Source organism: Prionailurus bengalensis, chromosome X, assembly GCF_016509475.1.
Source record: "Prionailurus bengalensis isolate Pbe53 chromosome X, Fcat_Pben_1.1_paternal_pri, whole genome shotgun sequence".
Classification (NCBI taxonomy): Eukaryota; Metazoa; Chordata; class Mammalia; order Carnivora; family Felidae; genus Prionailurus; species Prionailurus bengalensis.
The window spans coordinates 116486068-116499921 of NC_057361.1; the positions used below are offsets into that span (position 1 = coordinate 116486068).

General features: G+C 52.3%; 1 protein-coding gene across 1 annotated transcript; it reads right to left on the reverse strand.

Moving 5' to 3' along the window:
* Positions 1-11123: 11123 nt before the first annotated feature.
* SOX3 (SRY-box transcription factor 3) lies at positions 11124-13338 on the reverse strand. Its single transcript, XM_043570429.1, has one exon. It carries the CDS (start codon positions 13216-13218, stop codon positions 11881-11883), a length of 1338 nt encoding a protein of 445 aa, XP_043426364.1. The 5' UTR covers positions 13219-13338; the 3' UTR covers positions 11124-11880.
* Positions 13339-13854: the final 516 nt, after the last annotated feature.

Genomic DNA, 13854 nt, shown 5'->3' on the forward strand with positions numbered 1-13854 from the left:
TGAAGGATGAGGGGCAGAAAACTAGATCAAGCAGTGAGAAGCACACGCCCTCTACTTCATCTGAAATTTTGCAAGGGCCGAAAAGAACCTGGATCTTTTCCATGTATTTCCATGTATTGAGTGACAAGCTGGGAACCACAGCTGGGCACCTGGGAACCATAGCTGGGCACCTGGGAACCATAAGTTTGGTATTGCTGTCGGGAGGTGGGGTAGTGGTAGGAAATGAGGCCAGAGAGTTAAGAAGCCAAGAACAGATCATGGAAGGCCTTGAATGGCTTGTCAACCACTTTAGACTTTGTCCTGCGGGCAGCACGGGTTGCCAACAATGGTTCTGGGGAAATGGAATCACACGATAAGATCGTTTTTGCGGGAATATCAGTCAGGTCTCAGTGTGGAGGATGACCTAGAGGGGGGAAACTCTGGGGGCCTGGAGGTCACTTAGAGTGCTAGGGCATGCGTTATATTCCAGACAAAGGACAAGGGCCCTCTGGTGGACAATGACCTCCACCGGACAATATTCAACCCCTTGTGCAGTCCCCTCCCCTTGAGCGCAGGCTGGACCCACTGTCTCACTCCAAAGAAAAGAATATGGCAAAGGTGATGGGATATCACTTCCAAGGTCAGGTTACGGAAAGACTGTGCCTTTCCATACCAGCTGCCATGTTGTGAGCTGTCCTCTGGAAAGGCCCACATGGCAAATGACTGATGTTTCCGGTCAAAAGCCAACCAGGACCAGAGGCCTTTCCACAGCCACTTGAGTGAGCTGGGAAGTGGATCTTCTGAGGCAGGCCAACAGCCACATCAGTGACCTTGAAAGCAGATCCCACCCTGTGGAGCCTTGGGACAGCCTTACTTCTGGCCAACACCCGGATGGCAGCCTTGGGAGAGAAACTGTGGGCTAGCTAAGCCTTGCCTGGATTCCTAGCCCACAGAAATGCCGAGGTATCTGTTGTTTCAGGCTGCTGACATTTGGGGTAATTTCTTCCACAGTAATGGATAAGTAATACAAGCTCAGGCAGCGGGAACGAAGAACAGATGAATTCTGGAAATGGTAGAAAGTTGGGACAGAGTATAAGGGGCAAAGAAATGTCTAGGCAGGCCTGGGTGCTGTTTAATTAAGGGGGAAAATAGAGGAGAAAGTGTCGCGTTGGAAAATAAAATGATGAGTTAGTTTGGTCCCACCAAAGTGTGAGGGCCCATGGGACACTATAGTAAATATATTCAAGGGGGGCCTGGGTGGCTCAGCCGGCTAAGTGTCCAGCTTCGGCTCAGGTCATGACCTCATGGTTCGTGAGTTCAAGCCCCGCGTCGGGCTCTGTGCTGACAGCTCAGAGCCTGGAGCCTGTTTCAGATTCTGTGTCTCCCTCTCTCTCTGATCTTCCCCCACTCATGCTCTCTCTCTCCTTCAAAAATAAATAAACATTAAAAAAATTTTACTCAAAAAAAATATATATATATATCAGAGACAGTTGAATCCAGAGGTCTGAGGCTCAGGAAAACCATATGGACTGGACGCCTGGGTGGCTCCGTCGGGTAAGCTCGAGGGGCCATCTCACGGTGCGTGGGTTAGAGCCCTGCATCGGGCTAAATGGCAACACCCCGGGAGTTCATGCGTTTACACACTCACCCTGATTTATTCTCGGCAAAGAAGTCATATAAAGTAGCATAGCAGAAGAGCTCGTTATAGGAAGAAATACGGTACATGGAAAGTCTAGAAGATGTCAAGTTGACCCACGGATCTTTTTCAGGGGTTGGTGGTGGTGAGGGCGTTTCTAGCTAACCTGCAGAATGTAAACACAGCCTGCAGACAGACTGAAAGACAGCTCTATCAGTCCTGCCCGAGGTGTTGACACTAGTATCCTACCCAGGGTGTGAGCACAGAAGCTTGTTACCATGCCAAGTTTTGCTGAACCGCTTGGGCTTTGACATTACAGATATTCTGCTCCTGCACATCGAGATTCAGAGAAGAATCTTAAAGGTAGAAGGCGCCTTGGAGGTCTTTTTGAAACAGGGTGCACAGGCTAATTCGGAATGTTTCAAACTACATGCTTGCGAATCATCGATGGTAACTTAATTGAGCAATTAGTAAAACACCAAGGAATTCTTTTCACTTGAGCGATATTAGGAGACGGGATTGGCTTTTAGTACCATACAAAACCACACGAAATTTGATGGAGCACTAGTTCATTTGAACAAAAGTGATGTGAATAGGGCGGCGCCTGGCTGGCTCAGTGGGAAGAGCACGTAACTCTTGATCTCAGGGTTGTGGGTTCGAGCCCCATGGGGTGTAGAGATTACTAAAAACAATAAACTTCAAAAAAAATGACGTAAGGAACGCCTGGGTGACTCAGTCTGTTGAGCTCTGACTCTTGATTTCGGTTGAGGTCGTGATCCCAGGGTCGTGGGATTCAGCCCTGCACTGGGCTCCTTGCTGAGCATAGAGTCTGCTTGAGACTCTCTCTCCCTCTGCCCCTCTCCCCTACTTTCACTCTCTCTCTCTCTCTAAAAAAAAAAAAAAAAAAAAAAAAAAAAAAAAAAAAAAGTGATATAAATATGAATGATTGTGATCATATCCAGAATAATGGAGTACCAAGCTAAAGTCACATATAAAAATTCATTCTCTTCACTTTAAAAGTTTAATGACTGGGGCACCTGGGTGGCTCAGTCGCTTAAGCATCTGACTTCGGCTCAGGTTATGATCTCGCGGTTTGTGGGTTCGAGCCCCGGGTCAGGCTCTGTGCTGATAGCTGGGAGCCTGGAGCCTGCTTCGGATTCTGTGTCTCCCTCTCTCTCTGCCTCTCCCCCACTCACACTCTGTCTCTCTCTGTCTCTCAAAAAGAAATAAACGTAAAAAAATTTTTTTCAATAAATAAAAGTTTAAGGACTTACAGGTGCCTGGGTGGCTCAGTGGGTTAACTGTCCGACTCTTGATTTTGGCTGAGGTCATGATCTCATGGTTCGTGAGTTCCAGCCCCACATTGGACTCTGCACTGACCACGTGGACCCTGCTCTCTGTCTCTCTCTGCCCCTCCCCCTGCTGGCGCTCTCTCTGTCTCTCTCAAAATAAAGAAATAAACTTTAAAAAAAATCTACTAATGTAAAAAAAAAGAGTAGGGCACCTAAGTGACTGAGCCACCCAGACGCCCCTAATGTTTATTTATTTTTGAGAGACAGAGAGAAACAGAGACAGAGCGTGACTGGGGGTGGGGCAGAGAGAGAGAGAGAGAGGAAGACACAGACTCCCAAGTGGGCTCCAGGCTCTGAGCTATCAGCACAGAGCCCAACATGGGGCTCGAAGCCATGAGACCATGAGATCATGAACAGAGCTGAAATCCAGAGCTGGACGCTTCACCGACGGAGGCTCTCAGGCGCCCCTGTACTCACTTTTAAATTGAGTTTTGAGGGGTGCCTGGGTGGCTCTGTCCGTGAAGCATCCAACTCTTGGTTTCGGCTCAGGTCATGATCTCATGGTTTCATGGGTTCGAGCCCCACGTTGGGCTCCGTGCTGACGTTGCAGAGCCTGCTTGGGATTCTGTCTGTCTGTCTGTCTCTCTCTCTCTCTCTCTCTCTCTCTCCCTTTGTCTCTGCCCCTCCCCTGCTCATGCCGTCTCTGTCTCTCTCAAAATAAATAAATAAACTTGAAAAAAATTAAGAAATAAAATAAAATGAGTTTTGAGCAGAGCTGCTACCAGAAGAACCTAATTGGAGAATTTATTTAGGGGTTTAGTAATTGAAAGGATTATTTTGGGGTGTTTTGATAATGATTTGTCCCTTTCCATCTACCCTCCAACTGAGAAGAGGTTCCTGGCAGATAGATAGAAACACAGTAAAACTTATTAAATACGGCTTAGAAGAGAGTTGTATAACTCATTGAACGGAGGCAGGAGACCCAAATGCTAGTTCACTGAGGTTGGGAGAATGCATTTGGGTTCGAGGTTAGTGCAAGAGCCCCTCGTGCTAGATTGGCTGCCTGCCGAACACCGTCTTCTACCAATAGCTGAAGATTTATGGACAAATTGGGAGAAGAATACAGAAAGTTCCCATATATCGCCATACTCAGCCTCCCCGGTCATTAACATCTTATATTAGCATGGTACGTATGTTACATTAATGAACCAATATTGATATATTATTCCCAAATAAACACCATACTTTATTCATATTTCTTCATTTCCCCCCCCCTAAAGTCCTTTTCCAAGTCCAGGATCCTATCCAGAATGCCACATTACATTTCCGTTACATTAAGTACTCGTGTCTCCTTTGGCCACTCTTGGTTGTGACAGTTTCCTTGTTTAGGATGACAGTTTCGAGGATTGCTGCTCAGATATTTTGTAGAATGTCCCTTAATTAGGATTGATCTGATGTTTTTCTCATTAGTGTACTGATTATGAGGTTTGGGAGGAAGGCCACTAGAGGAAAAGTGCCATTTTCATCACAGCATATCAAGGGTACGTACTATCCATGTGACTTATCACTGTTGATGTTGACCTTGATCTGGCTGAGGCACAGCTGGTCAGGTTTCTCCACCGCAAAGTTACTCTTTTCCCCCTTTCCATACTTTTCTGTTTGGAAGGTCGTCACTATAAGGAGCCCACACTTAAGGGAGGGGGAGGTATGCTCCCTGAAGCCAGGGCATTTACATAAACTATTTTTTTGACATAAACATTTAGGCTTCTTCTGCAGGGATTTGTCTCTTCCCTTCTTCTCATTCATGCCTTTACCTATTTATATCAGTATGGATACATGCATATTTACTGTATAATTTGGGTTGTAATTCAGTACTACTTTATTAACTTGTTTGCTTAGATTGTTCCAGATTTGGTCCCTGGGAGCTCCTGTGTCCCTTTGACAACCTCCATTGTTGTGGTCCTTCCTTCCTTCCTTGCCTTCTTTCTTACCTTTCCGTGCTTTCTGGCACTACAGGATGCTTCAGACTCGTTTTGTATATATTATTTTACATTTCTAAAAAATATTTTATTTTACTTTTGAGAGAGAGAGAGAGATGGAAACAGAATCAGACACAGAGTGTGAGCGGGGGAGGGGCAGAGAGAGAGGGAGACACAGAATCTGAAGCGGGCCCCGGGCTCCCAGCTGTCAGCACAGAGCCTGACCCGGGGCTCGAACTCACAAACCGTGAGATCATAACCTGAGCCGAAGTCAGACACTCAACTGACTGAGCCTCCCAGGCGCCTCTCAGTTTGTATATTTTTGGCCTCAGTCTTAGAAGCATTCATTTTCCCAAAGAACCCTGGTTCTTTTCATTGAAGAATGATATTGGAAGCTCAGATCTGGACACTAGGTGTGCTATTGCTACTGGGAAGCCTTTGCTTCTAGGCCCTTCTTATCAGTTGACAGAGCTAGGTAATATACGTATGTATACTAAACTGTGTGTATACACAGTACTTGATGATTCTTTTTTACTGCAGAATAATATTCCACTGTAAGGATATGTCACATTTTACTTCTCCATCAGTCAGTTAATAGACAATTAAGTTGTTTCTACTTTTTGACCATTCCGAATAGTGCTGCTCTGAATATTAATGCAAAAATTTTTGTGTAGACTTATGTTTGCATTTCTCTTGGTTTTTCCTAGCAGTAGAATTTCTGGGTCCTACGGTAACTCAATGTTTAGTCCTTTGAGGAACGACCGGACTGGTTTTTTTTTTAATGTTTATTTATTTTTTTTGAGAGAGAAAGAGAGAGAGAGAGAGAGAGAGAGAGCACGTGCACAAGAGGGGCAGGGATAGAGAGAGAGGCAGAGGATCCAAAGCAGGCTCCGCGCTGTCAGGGCAGAGCCTGGTGTGGGGCTCAAACTCACGGACTGTGAAATCGTGACCTGAGCTCGGGTGCTTAACCGACTGAGCCAACCAGGCACCCCCGCTGGACTGTTTTTCAAAGTGACTTTCCTATTTTATATTCCCATTAGCACTGTGGAAGGATTCCAATTTCTCTACGTCTTCAGCAACACTTGTTGTTGCCTATTTCTTTTTTTTTTTTTAACGTTTATTTATTTTTGAGACAGAGAGAGACAGAGCATGAATGGGGGAGGGTCAGAGAGAGGGAGACACAGAATCCGAAACAGGCTCCAGGCTCTGAGCTGTCAGCACAGAGCCCGACGCGGGGCTCGAACTCACGGACCGCGAGATTGTGACCTGAGCCGAAGTCGGCAGCTCAACCGACTGAGCCACCGAGGGGCCCCTGTTGTCGCCTATTTCTAAATTACTATTATAGCCATCCTAGTTGGAGCCAAAGGATGCCTCATTGCGGTTTTGATTTGCATTTCTCTGATGACAAATGATGTTGAGCGTCTTTTCACGCGTTTGCTGGCCATTTGCATGTTCCCTCTGGAAAAATGCCTGTTCAAGGCCTTTGACCAGTTTCAGTTGGGCAATTGTTTTATTGTTGAGTTTTAAGCTTTTATATAGTCTAGTTACATGCTCCTTATGAGACATATGATTTGTACATTTTTTTCTCCTATTCTGTGGGCTGTCTTTTCGCTTTCTTGACCGTGTCCTGTTGGGGCAAAAACGTTTAATTTTGACCAAGTCCAATTTGTCTATTTTATCTTCCGTGTTTATGCTTTGGGTGTCATATGGTTTTGTTTTGTTTGGTTTTTTTAATGGCGATGTCTTCTTTTGCCTTCTTTCCGTAACCAGAAGTGGCCTCAGCAGTGAGGAACATCACATGTGATGGTGGGAAGTACAGAATCTGACCAGAGAGCATGAGCCGAGCTCCTCCCTGAAGAGTTGTCAGAGCATGGCTCTCATAGAACTTACAGACAAGGAGAGACAGGTAATAGACAGGATCGCACAAATAAATGTAAATTGACCACTAGGATCCGTGCTGTGAAGTAACCCACTGCTATGAGAGCTTATGACAAGGAGATCTGTCCTATCCTGGAGGAAGGCATCACGCAAGGCTTCCTGGAAGAGGTGCTGCTTGAACCGAGATCTTCTGGAGGGCATTAGACTATCTGAGGGAAGAGCTTGGGAACGAACATTCCTGGAAAAGGGAACAGCAAGTTCAAAAGCCCCAAGGCAGGAAAGAAATGATATATTTTTGCTAGTAGATTTTATTGTCAGAAAGTCTACATTTCATGCGCGGATTTGGGGAAATCCCCCAGATGAACTCCCGCAAAATTAAATAGGTATTGTGCCCGACAATCTTTATCTATGTCAACGAGTGGACTTTAAAATTGGATCCGATGTGAAACGATCAGGAACTATGATTTATTTACTCAACAAGCATTGCCCAAAGGAATTCGGGCTGGGGTTGAGGGAGGGAATAGTTGAGCTCAAAGAGATGGGCAGGAGTTAGACCAAGCAGAGCTTTGGGATATTTTTCCAAGAGCAACAAATAGGGAGCTACCAGAAGGTCATTGAGAAGGGAAGTGAGGATGACAGCATTTGCGTTTGAAAAGTGGAGGTAGGTTCTACAGAGAATGAAGCGGTGGGGAGCAGAGTGAAAACAGGAACAGGTCAGAAGCTATGGCAGTGGTCCAGCAAGAAATGTCAGCATCGTGGGTGAGGCTGGTGGCCACGGGGGTGGGGGTGGGGAACGCAGCATATTGTGCTCCATTCAGCTGGGGGTACTCACCGAGCCCTTCCTTCACCTGGCCTGGCCTGGCCTGGGACCCGACCCAGGGGCTTACTCTCCGCCCCTCTCCCAAGAGGGTAATGAGGGTTGCTCAGTCCCCCTTGTTTATGAGCCTTCTGGTTTCTCAGTGGCCCCTGCTTTCTGCAGCCCAGGCTGTTCAGCTTGGCTCCCAAGGAGGTCTTTTTCTCCAGTGAGTGGGTCTGAAGAATGACCGAGCCAGCACTAATCTGGTCCTGCCCCTGCTTACCGAGGAAGGTGCTTGGCGGAGGAGGGGGGTGGGTTGCTCTGACGGGCTGTCCTGCTTGTGATCCGGGCAGGCCCCATCCCAGAGGAGAGCTGGAAGATTACTGCTCCTGGGGCTCCCTGCCCCCTCCTTGCCCCAAAACAAATGCAGGGAAAGCTGGAACTCTCTTCTTGAGACACGTTTCTGTATTTGTGATAGGGAGAGAATGATTTTAAACGTGCATTTTCCAGTGATAACAGGAATACAATCCTATCAGAGAAAATTGGAAAGTCTGAGAACATAAAAGGGAGACCAACCAGTATTCACAACACTACCTGGCGTTTTTGCATATTTTCCCAGTCATATATACTTATTATTCAATAGGTCATACATACTGAACACACTTTGTGTATCTTGCTCTTTTCACTTTGTGTTTTAAACATTTCCCTGCGATTAAAATCTCTCCACGCACCATTTTTAATATCTGCAAAGAAGCCTTTTTTTGAACACGTATTTTAAATAACCTTCTCCTATTTGCTGGACATTTAGGTTGGGTGGAACTTTCGCCATCATGAGGAATTCTGTGATGAACATCTGTTTATAAACGTTGGCCTGCATTTCGGGTGCCCTCTCCCCCTCTAGATTTCTGGAAGGGAGATTAATGAGGGGTGTTGTGCGGAGAGGACAGGAAAGAAAATCTCTATGTGGGAGAATTCTCAGCACGAGGTGGCTTTGTTCCTGTCAGCAGAAAGCTGAAAGACGGGCTGGTCTTTTCCACTGTGGAAGGACCCTGGGCTCCCCGCTATCACTTCACCATTCACCAAGCGGTGGCTACTAGGTGTCTTTGCCAGGAATCACCTCTTTTCTGTAGAGATTGGGCCGCACGGTGGGCTTGAGAGGCAGCTGGGGCTGGGATTTCATCGGTTTTTCTCCGTCTTGGGGTGGAACGGAAACCCTTCCAGGCACTGGGAGTGTGGTTCTTCTGTGCCCCAGCTATGCAATCCCCAGCGCTATTTCCCCCTTCGGGGCCAGTTACCTCGTGTAAAACAAGCTTGAGGAGACAGGAGTTGGGATTTGACCAGATTTTGTTATTGTTGCCATTTAGGAGCAGAACCCTCGCTTCAAACTGAATCTTACCAGAACCCCAAACCGACAAACAGATTAAGGGGCAGCTGTCCTGCAAGAAGGGTGTGTGGGAGCAGGGAGGGGGTGCTCTAGGGCGAAAACTCTGGCCTGAAGGATGGAAGTTTCACAGTCCAGCTCCGTTCCCTTCTCTTCCCTCCTGCTGAAGTTTTTTTTTTTTTTTTGAAAGATCTTTCATCTGTATTTAAATCCTCCAAATGTGCTGATGGATGAAATCTTTTTTCTTAAAGGCAATTTGGAAATCGGACAAAGTGGAGCACAAAGCCGTGGATGTTTAGAGAGGGAGCGAACAGTATATGAAGCCCGCTGAAAGGGTGACCCTGGCACTTCTCAGAAGGCAGCAGCACAATGGACTCTTCGAGAGCAGCAGCGTCAGTTTATTCCCCGTTGGCACCGCCCCCTCAGTGGGGCGGAATTGCTTGTTTTCACCGTCCCTTTCCTGGAGTCATTTCAGACCAAACTTGTGTCCACAATTGGTAGCAATTTGAACCCCGAGTAACCTACGGCCAGGTATTTTACCGAGGCCCAAACACTGGGAGAGATACGAAGGGGGGGGGGGTGGATGTGACAAGAGAGGTTCCTCCCGCCCTCGGGACACTGGAGCACGGGGGCGACGGTGGGGGGCCGGCAAGTGTGGCAGCCAGGGGCAGGGGGGCTCCAGGTCTGTGACCCCGGGATGGGGAGAGGAAGGAGTGGGACGGGGACCCGAGCCCGAGCCCTGTCCGGACGGCAGCGGGGCGGAGAGGGGCACCGGGCGGAGGCAACGCCCGGGGGTCTGTAAATCACCGCGGCTTGCTCTCCCACTGCTAAGTAAGGAGTGGGGGTAAGGAGTGCTAAGTACCGGGTGGGGTGCGGGGATGGGGGGGGAGCATGCCAGCGTCTGCGGGGGAGGGTTGACGCTGCCTTCTCTGGGAGACGGGACCTTCCTTGGAGAGGCGTGGTGAGCTTAGTCTCCGGGATCCGCAGTGATGTGTAAAAAGCGGGCACGACCCCCGAAGCTGCAGAAAGCCTCTGCCCCTCCCCCTGAGGCCCGCCCAGGCCCGCAGGTGAATGGCCGGCCCGCACAAAGGAAGCCGGTTGGAAATGTGGAATTCGGACCAATTTATGGGAGATTCTGTCGCCCCGAGTCCCAGCAGACCTCAAGCAAAGAAACCTGTGATCAAGAGTGGATGAGGATAAAAACAGTGCACCAGGCCAAGCTTATTGGAAAGACCGAGTTTAGTTATTCTGGGATAGCGAGGTAACAGGATTAAAGGGATTAAGGAAATCACCTCAAACAGCTGAGGAGGGGGTAAAAAAACAGTGGTTCTATTTGTTTTCTTCCTAGGCCCCAAACAGATACACTGGGGCCATGTGGCCGGGCGCGAAACCAAAGGCCTTTCGGGGGGCACAGTGGAATGCCTAAGGGTCAGGGATTGGGGGAAAGTGGCGGGCGGGCGGGGGGGGGGGGGTTGGAGGAGGGAGGGAGGGAGGAGTAGAGAGCGGGCTCGAGGCTTGGGATGAGAGAGGGCCTCTTCTAGAAAACAAATAAGTGGTCTGGGTTGACAAGTCAAAAAGAAAACGCCATCGGAGGAGTTTTGGAGAGCTTTTCAAGTCTAAGGTGTACTTTTTAAAACCACACCTTCTGGGGCTCAATGCTAGCCCCGCCGCTTAGGCCACTACGGTGCAAATGTACTTACTTCCTGCCGGGGACTCCTGTAACCATTTGTTTTTAATAGGGTAATTGAGATTTCCGAAGGGTTTTCGTTTTGTAAATATTTCAGCTCGGCTCAAGTGTCTTCCCGCCCCAGCGCACAGAGGTACAGGTGCCCCCTCTCTGGGCGGGTTTCCGCGGCCGCGGGCCGCCCCTCCCCGCCCCGCGTGGCCGCTGCCGCAGACACTCCTCCAGCGGACGCTCGCCGCTATCAACAAGTGCGTGGCCGCGGGGTGTCCGCCTCGGCTAGCGTCCGTCGGCTCCCGGAAGACCCGCCGCTTGCTCCTCCGAGTTTCCGTAGAACAGATTGGGAGCCGAGGTGTTTTGGCTGACCAGGAGTCGGAAAGCATTTCGGATCACGCTCGCCTCCCCCCGGGACGGGGCCAAGGTTCTAATACCAAGTGAAAGTCCCCTTCCCAACCCGCACGTAAAGTTTCAGGCCCGCAAAATTATCAGGACTCCATCACGTTGGTTATAAAATTTATTGATCTCTCATTTAGGAATTAAGAGTAAAACCTTGAAAAACCTGAAACAAAATACCCCCTTCCCCACCACCCAAACGAAATGTGAATACATTAGCGCGACGAAATATCAAACAGATCACGGCAGAAATCACCAACTCAACAGCCTAAATGCGGACTGGACAGAAGCTGTCCCGCGGCCAGGGGCGGCGAGGCGGGAGACACACGCACACCCGGCTATAAATTAACATCGGCCTCGGCTGCCGCGCCACTCCACGCGGTCAGCGCCCCCCCCCACCCCGCAAGAACCCACCAGGAAAACCGCTACAACGCGACAGGGGGAGGAGGCGTTGCAGTTCTCAGGCCAGCCTCACCCGAGAGTACGCTTCTCCTATTCACTCACTCCTCGGCTAACAGCAAACTAACGAGACAACATTTTCAAATGCAACAGAAAAACCCAGGAACCCGGGAGGAGGAGGAGGGGGGGGCTGCTTTTTCTCTGCAAACATCACAGCGATTCCCAGCCTACAAAAGGGGAGGGAGGGGCAGCGGCGAGGGGCAGGCGAGCTCTAGAAAGTCCCACTTCCGCTGCTCCGGACTTTTTGCTTCTGTACAAAACCCGACAGCTACGGCAAAACTTTCTGTCCTCCCCATCATCGGTACAAGGCAACGGTCCCAGGCAAGCAAAGCTAAACAACAAGGCGTCCCAACTCGGGGGTGCGGGGCGGGATGGGGGCGGAGGGGCGGCGCGCGCAGGCGGGCGCTCAGATGTGGGTGAGCGGCACCGTTCCGTTGACGGCAGTCCCAGCGCCCTGGTAGTGCTGGTGAACGCTGTGCAGGCGGCCGCCGGGCAGCGGCGAAGCGGCGTCAGCCGCGTCCCCGCCGGGTGGCAGGTACATGCTGATCATGTCGCGCAGGTCGCCGAGGCACGCACGCTGCGAGTGCGACGTGATGGCGGGCGGCGGCGAGCTGGGTTCGGTCTTCACCACCGTGCCCATGGGGCCCAGGCTCATGGCGGCGGCGGCGGCGGCCGCGGCGGCGGCGGTGGCGGGCTGCTGCCCGTAGGCGGCGGCCGCGGCGGCGGCGGCCGAGGGCGCCATGCCCCCGTAGCCCGAGGCGGCGGCGGCGGCGGCGGCGGCGTTCATGTAGCTCTGGGCGCCGGGCGGCATCATGGGGCTGTACTGCAGGCCGGCCATGTCGTAGCGGTGCATCTGCGGCAGCGCGGGCGGCGGCGGCGGGCTGCTCATGGTAGCGGGCTGCGCGTAGCCCAGCTGCTCCTGCACCAGCGAGTACGCGCCGTTGGCCCAGCCGTTCACGTGTGTGTACGTGTCCAGGCGCTGGCCCACGCCCACCGGGCTGCTGGCGGCGGCGGCGGCGGCGGCGGCGGCGGCCGCGGCGGCGGCGCCGGGGGGCAGCAGGCCTCCGGGCAGGGAGTACTTGTCCTTCTTGAGCAGCGTCTTGGTCTTGCGGCGCGGCCGGTACTTGTAGTCCGGGTACTCTTTCATGTGCACGGCGCGCAGTCGCTTGGCCTCGTCGATGAACGGCCGCTTCTCGGCGTCGGTCAGCAGTTTCCAGTCGGCGCCCAAGCGCTTGCTGATCTCGGAGTTGTGCATCTTGGGGTTCTCCAGGGCCATCTTGCGCCGCTGCCCACGGGACCACACCATGAAGGCGTTCATGGGCCGCTTCACGCGGTCCTGGTCGCTGCCCCCGCCCCCGCCACTCGAACCCCCGCCGTTGCCGCCGCCTGCGTTCGCTCCGCCGGCTGCGTTCGCGCCGCTCTTGCCTGCGCCGCCGGGGGCTGCGGGGCCGCCCGCGCCTGCCGCTGGGGTGGGTGGCCCCACGGGGTTCTTGAGCTCGGTCTCCAGCAAGCTGTACATGGCCGGGGCGGGAAGAAGGTGCGCCAGAGTGGCGGGAGGAGAAGGCGCTCCCGGGGCTGGAGCGGCCACGGTGAAAAGGCCTGGGGACTCCGTCGGAGGGGCGCTTGGGGGCCGGGGGGCCGGCGGGTCAGGCGGGAAGGGCAGGCTTGCCAAAGTGCTCCGCGCCAAGTCGGCAGGAACCCGCAGGCTAGTCGCACCTGATGCGTTGTCTCGAGCTGGCCGCATTCGCAGTCTGGCCAGGCGCTCGCCGGGTCCCTTATATACCTGCTCGGATCCCCCGGGGTTGGGACTCGGTCCGCCCCTCGCCACCGGGAGGCCCGGTGATTGACAGGCTCACAGTGATGCGCCCTGGCCAATCATCACGGAGTCCCCGTTCGGCCCCACTGGAAAAAAAAAGTTCGGGGAGCCCTTTCGTTCACCCCCGCGCCCCTCTGGGGCCCGGTGACGTGATGAGAGTTATTCAGGAGGCGGGAGTCCCGGAGAGCCGCTCAGAGACCACCAATTAGGGTCTCAAAAAGTTTGAAAGAACGAAACTCGAGGAGGTGACGGAGGGGGGAGGGGGCGCGTGAGCAGGATTGGGGGAAGGGGGCAGAGGGGCGCCCACGGGGTTCAGAAAACAACTTTGCAGCCCCGTCAGGGCCGAGCGGTGCCTGGTCTCGGGGCCACCCTGCAGAGCATCCCGCTGTCTGCGCGGAGGTCCTCCGACTGCTTCTGCTGCGGGCATCGCCAGTTACCCGGGCGATCTTGGGGACGCCGGGCGCAACAGAGGCGCCCCGGGTTGCGGCTCCGAGAAGCCCTCCCAGGAATCGGCCCCTGGCCCAGCAGGACCCTCTGCGGGGAAGCCGCGGGCCTGCGCGCCGA

What these genes read in the sequence shown, in the direction of transcription:
- SOX3 (XM_043570429.1), bottom strand. Translation starts at nt 13,218, where the DNA reads ATGCGGCCAGCTCGAGACAACGCATCAGGTGCGACTAGCCTGCGGGTT.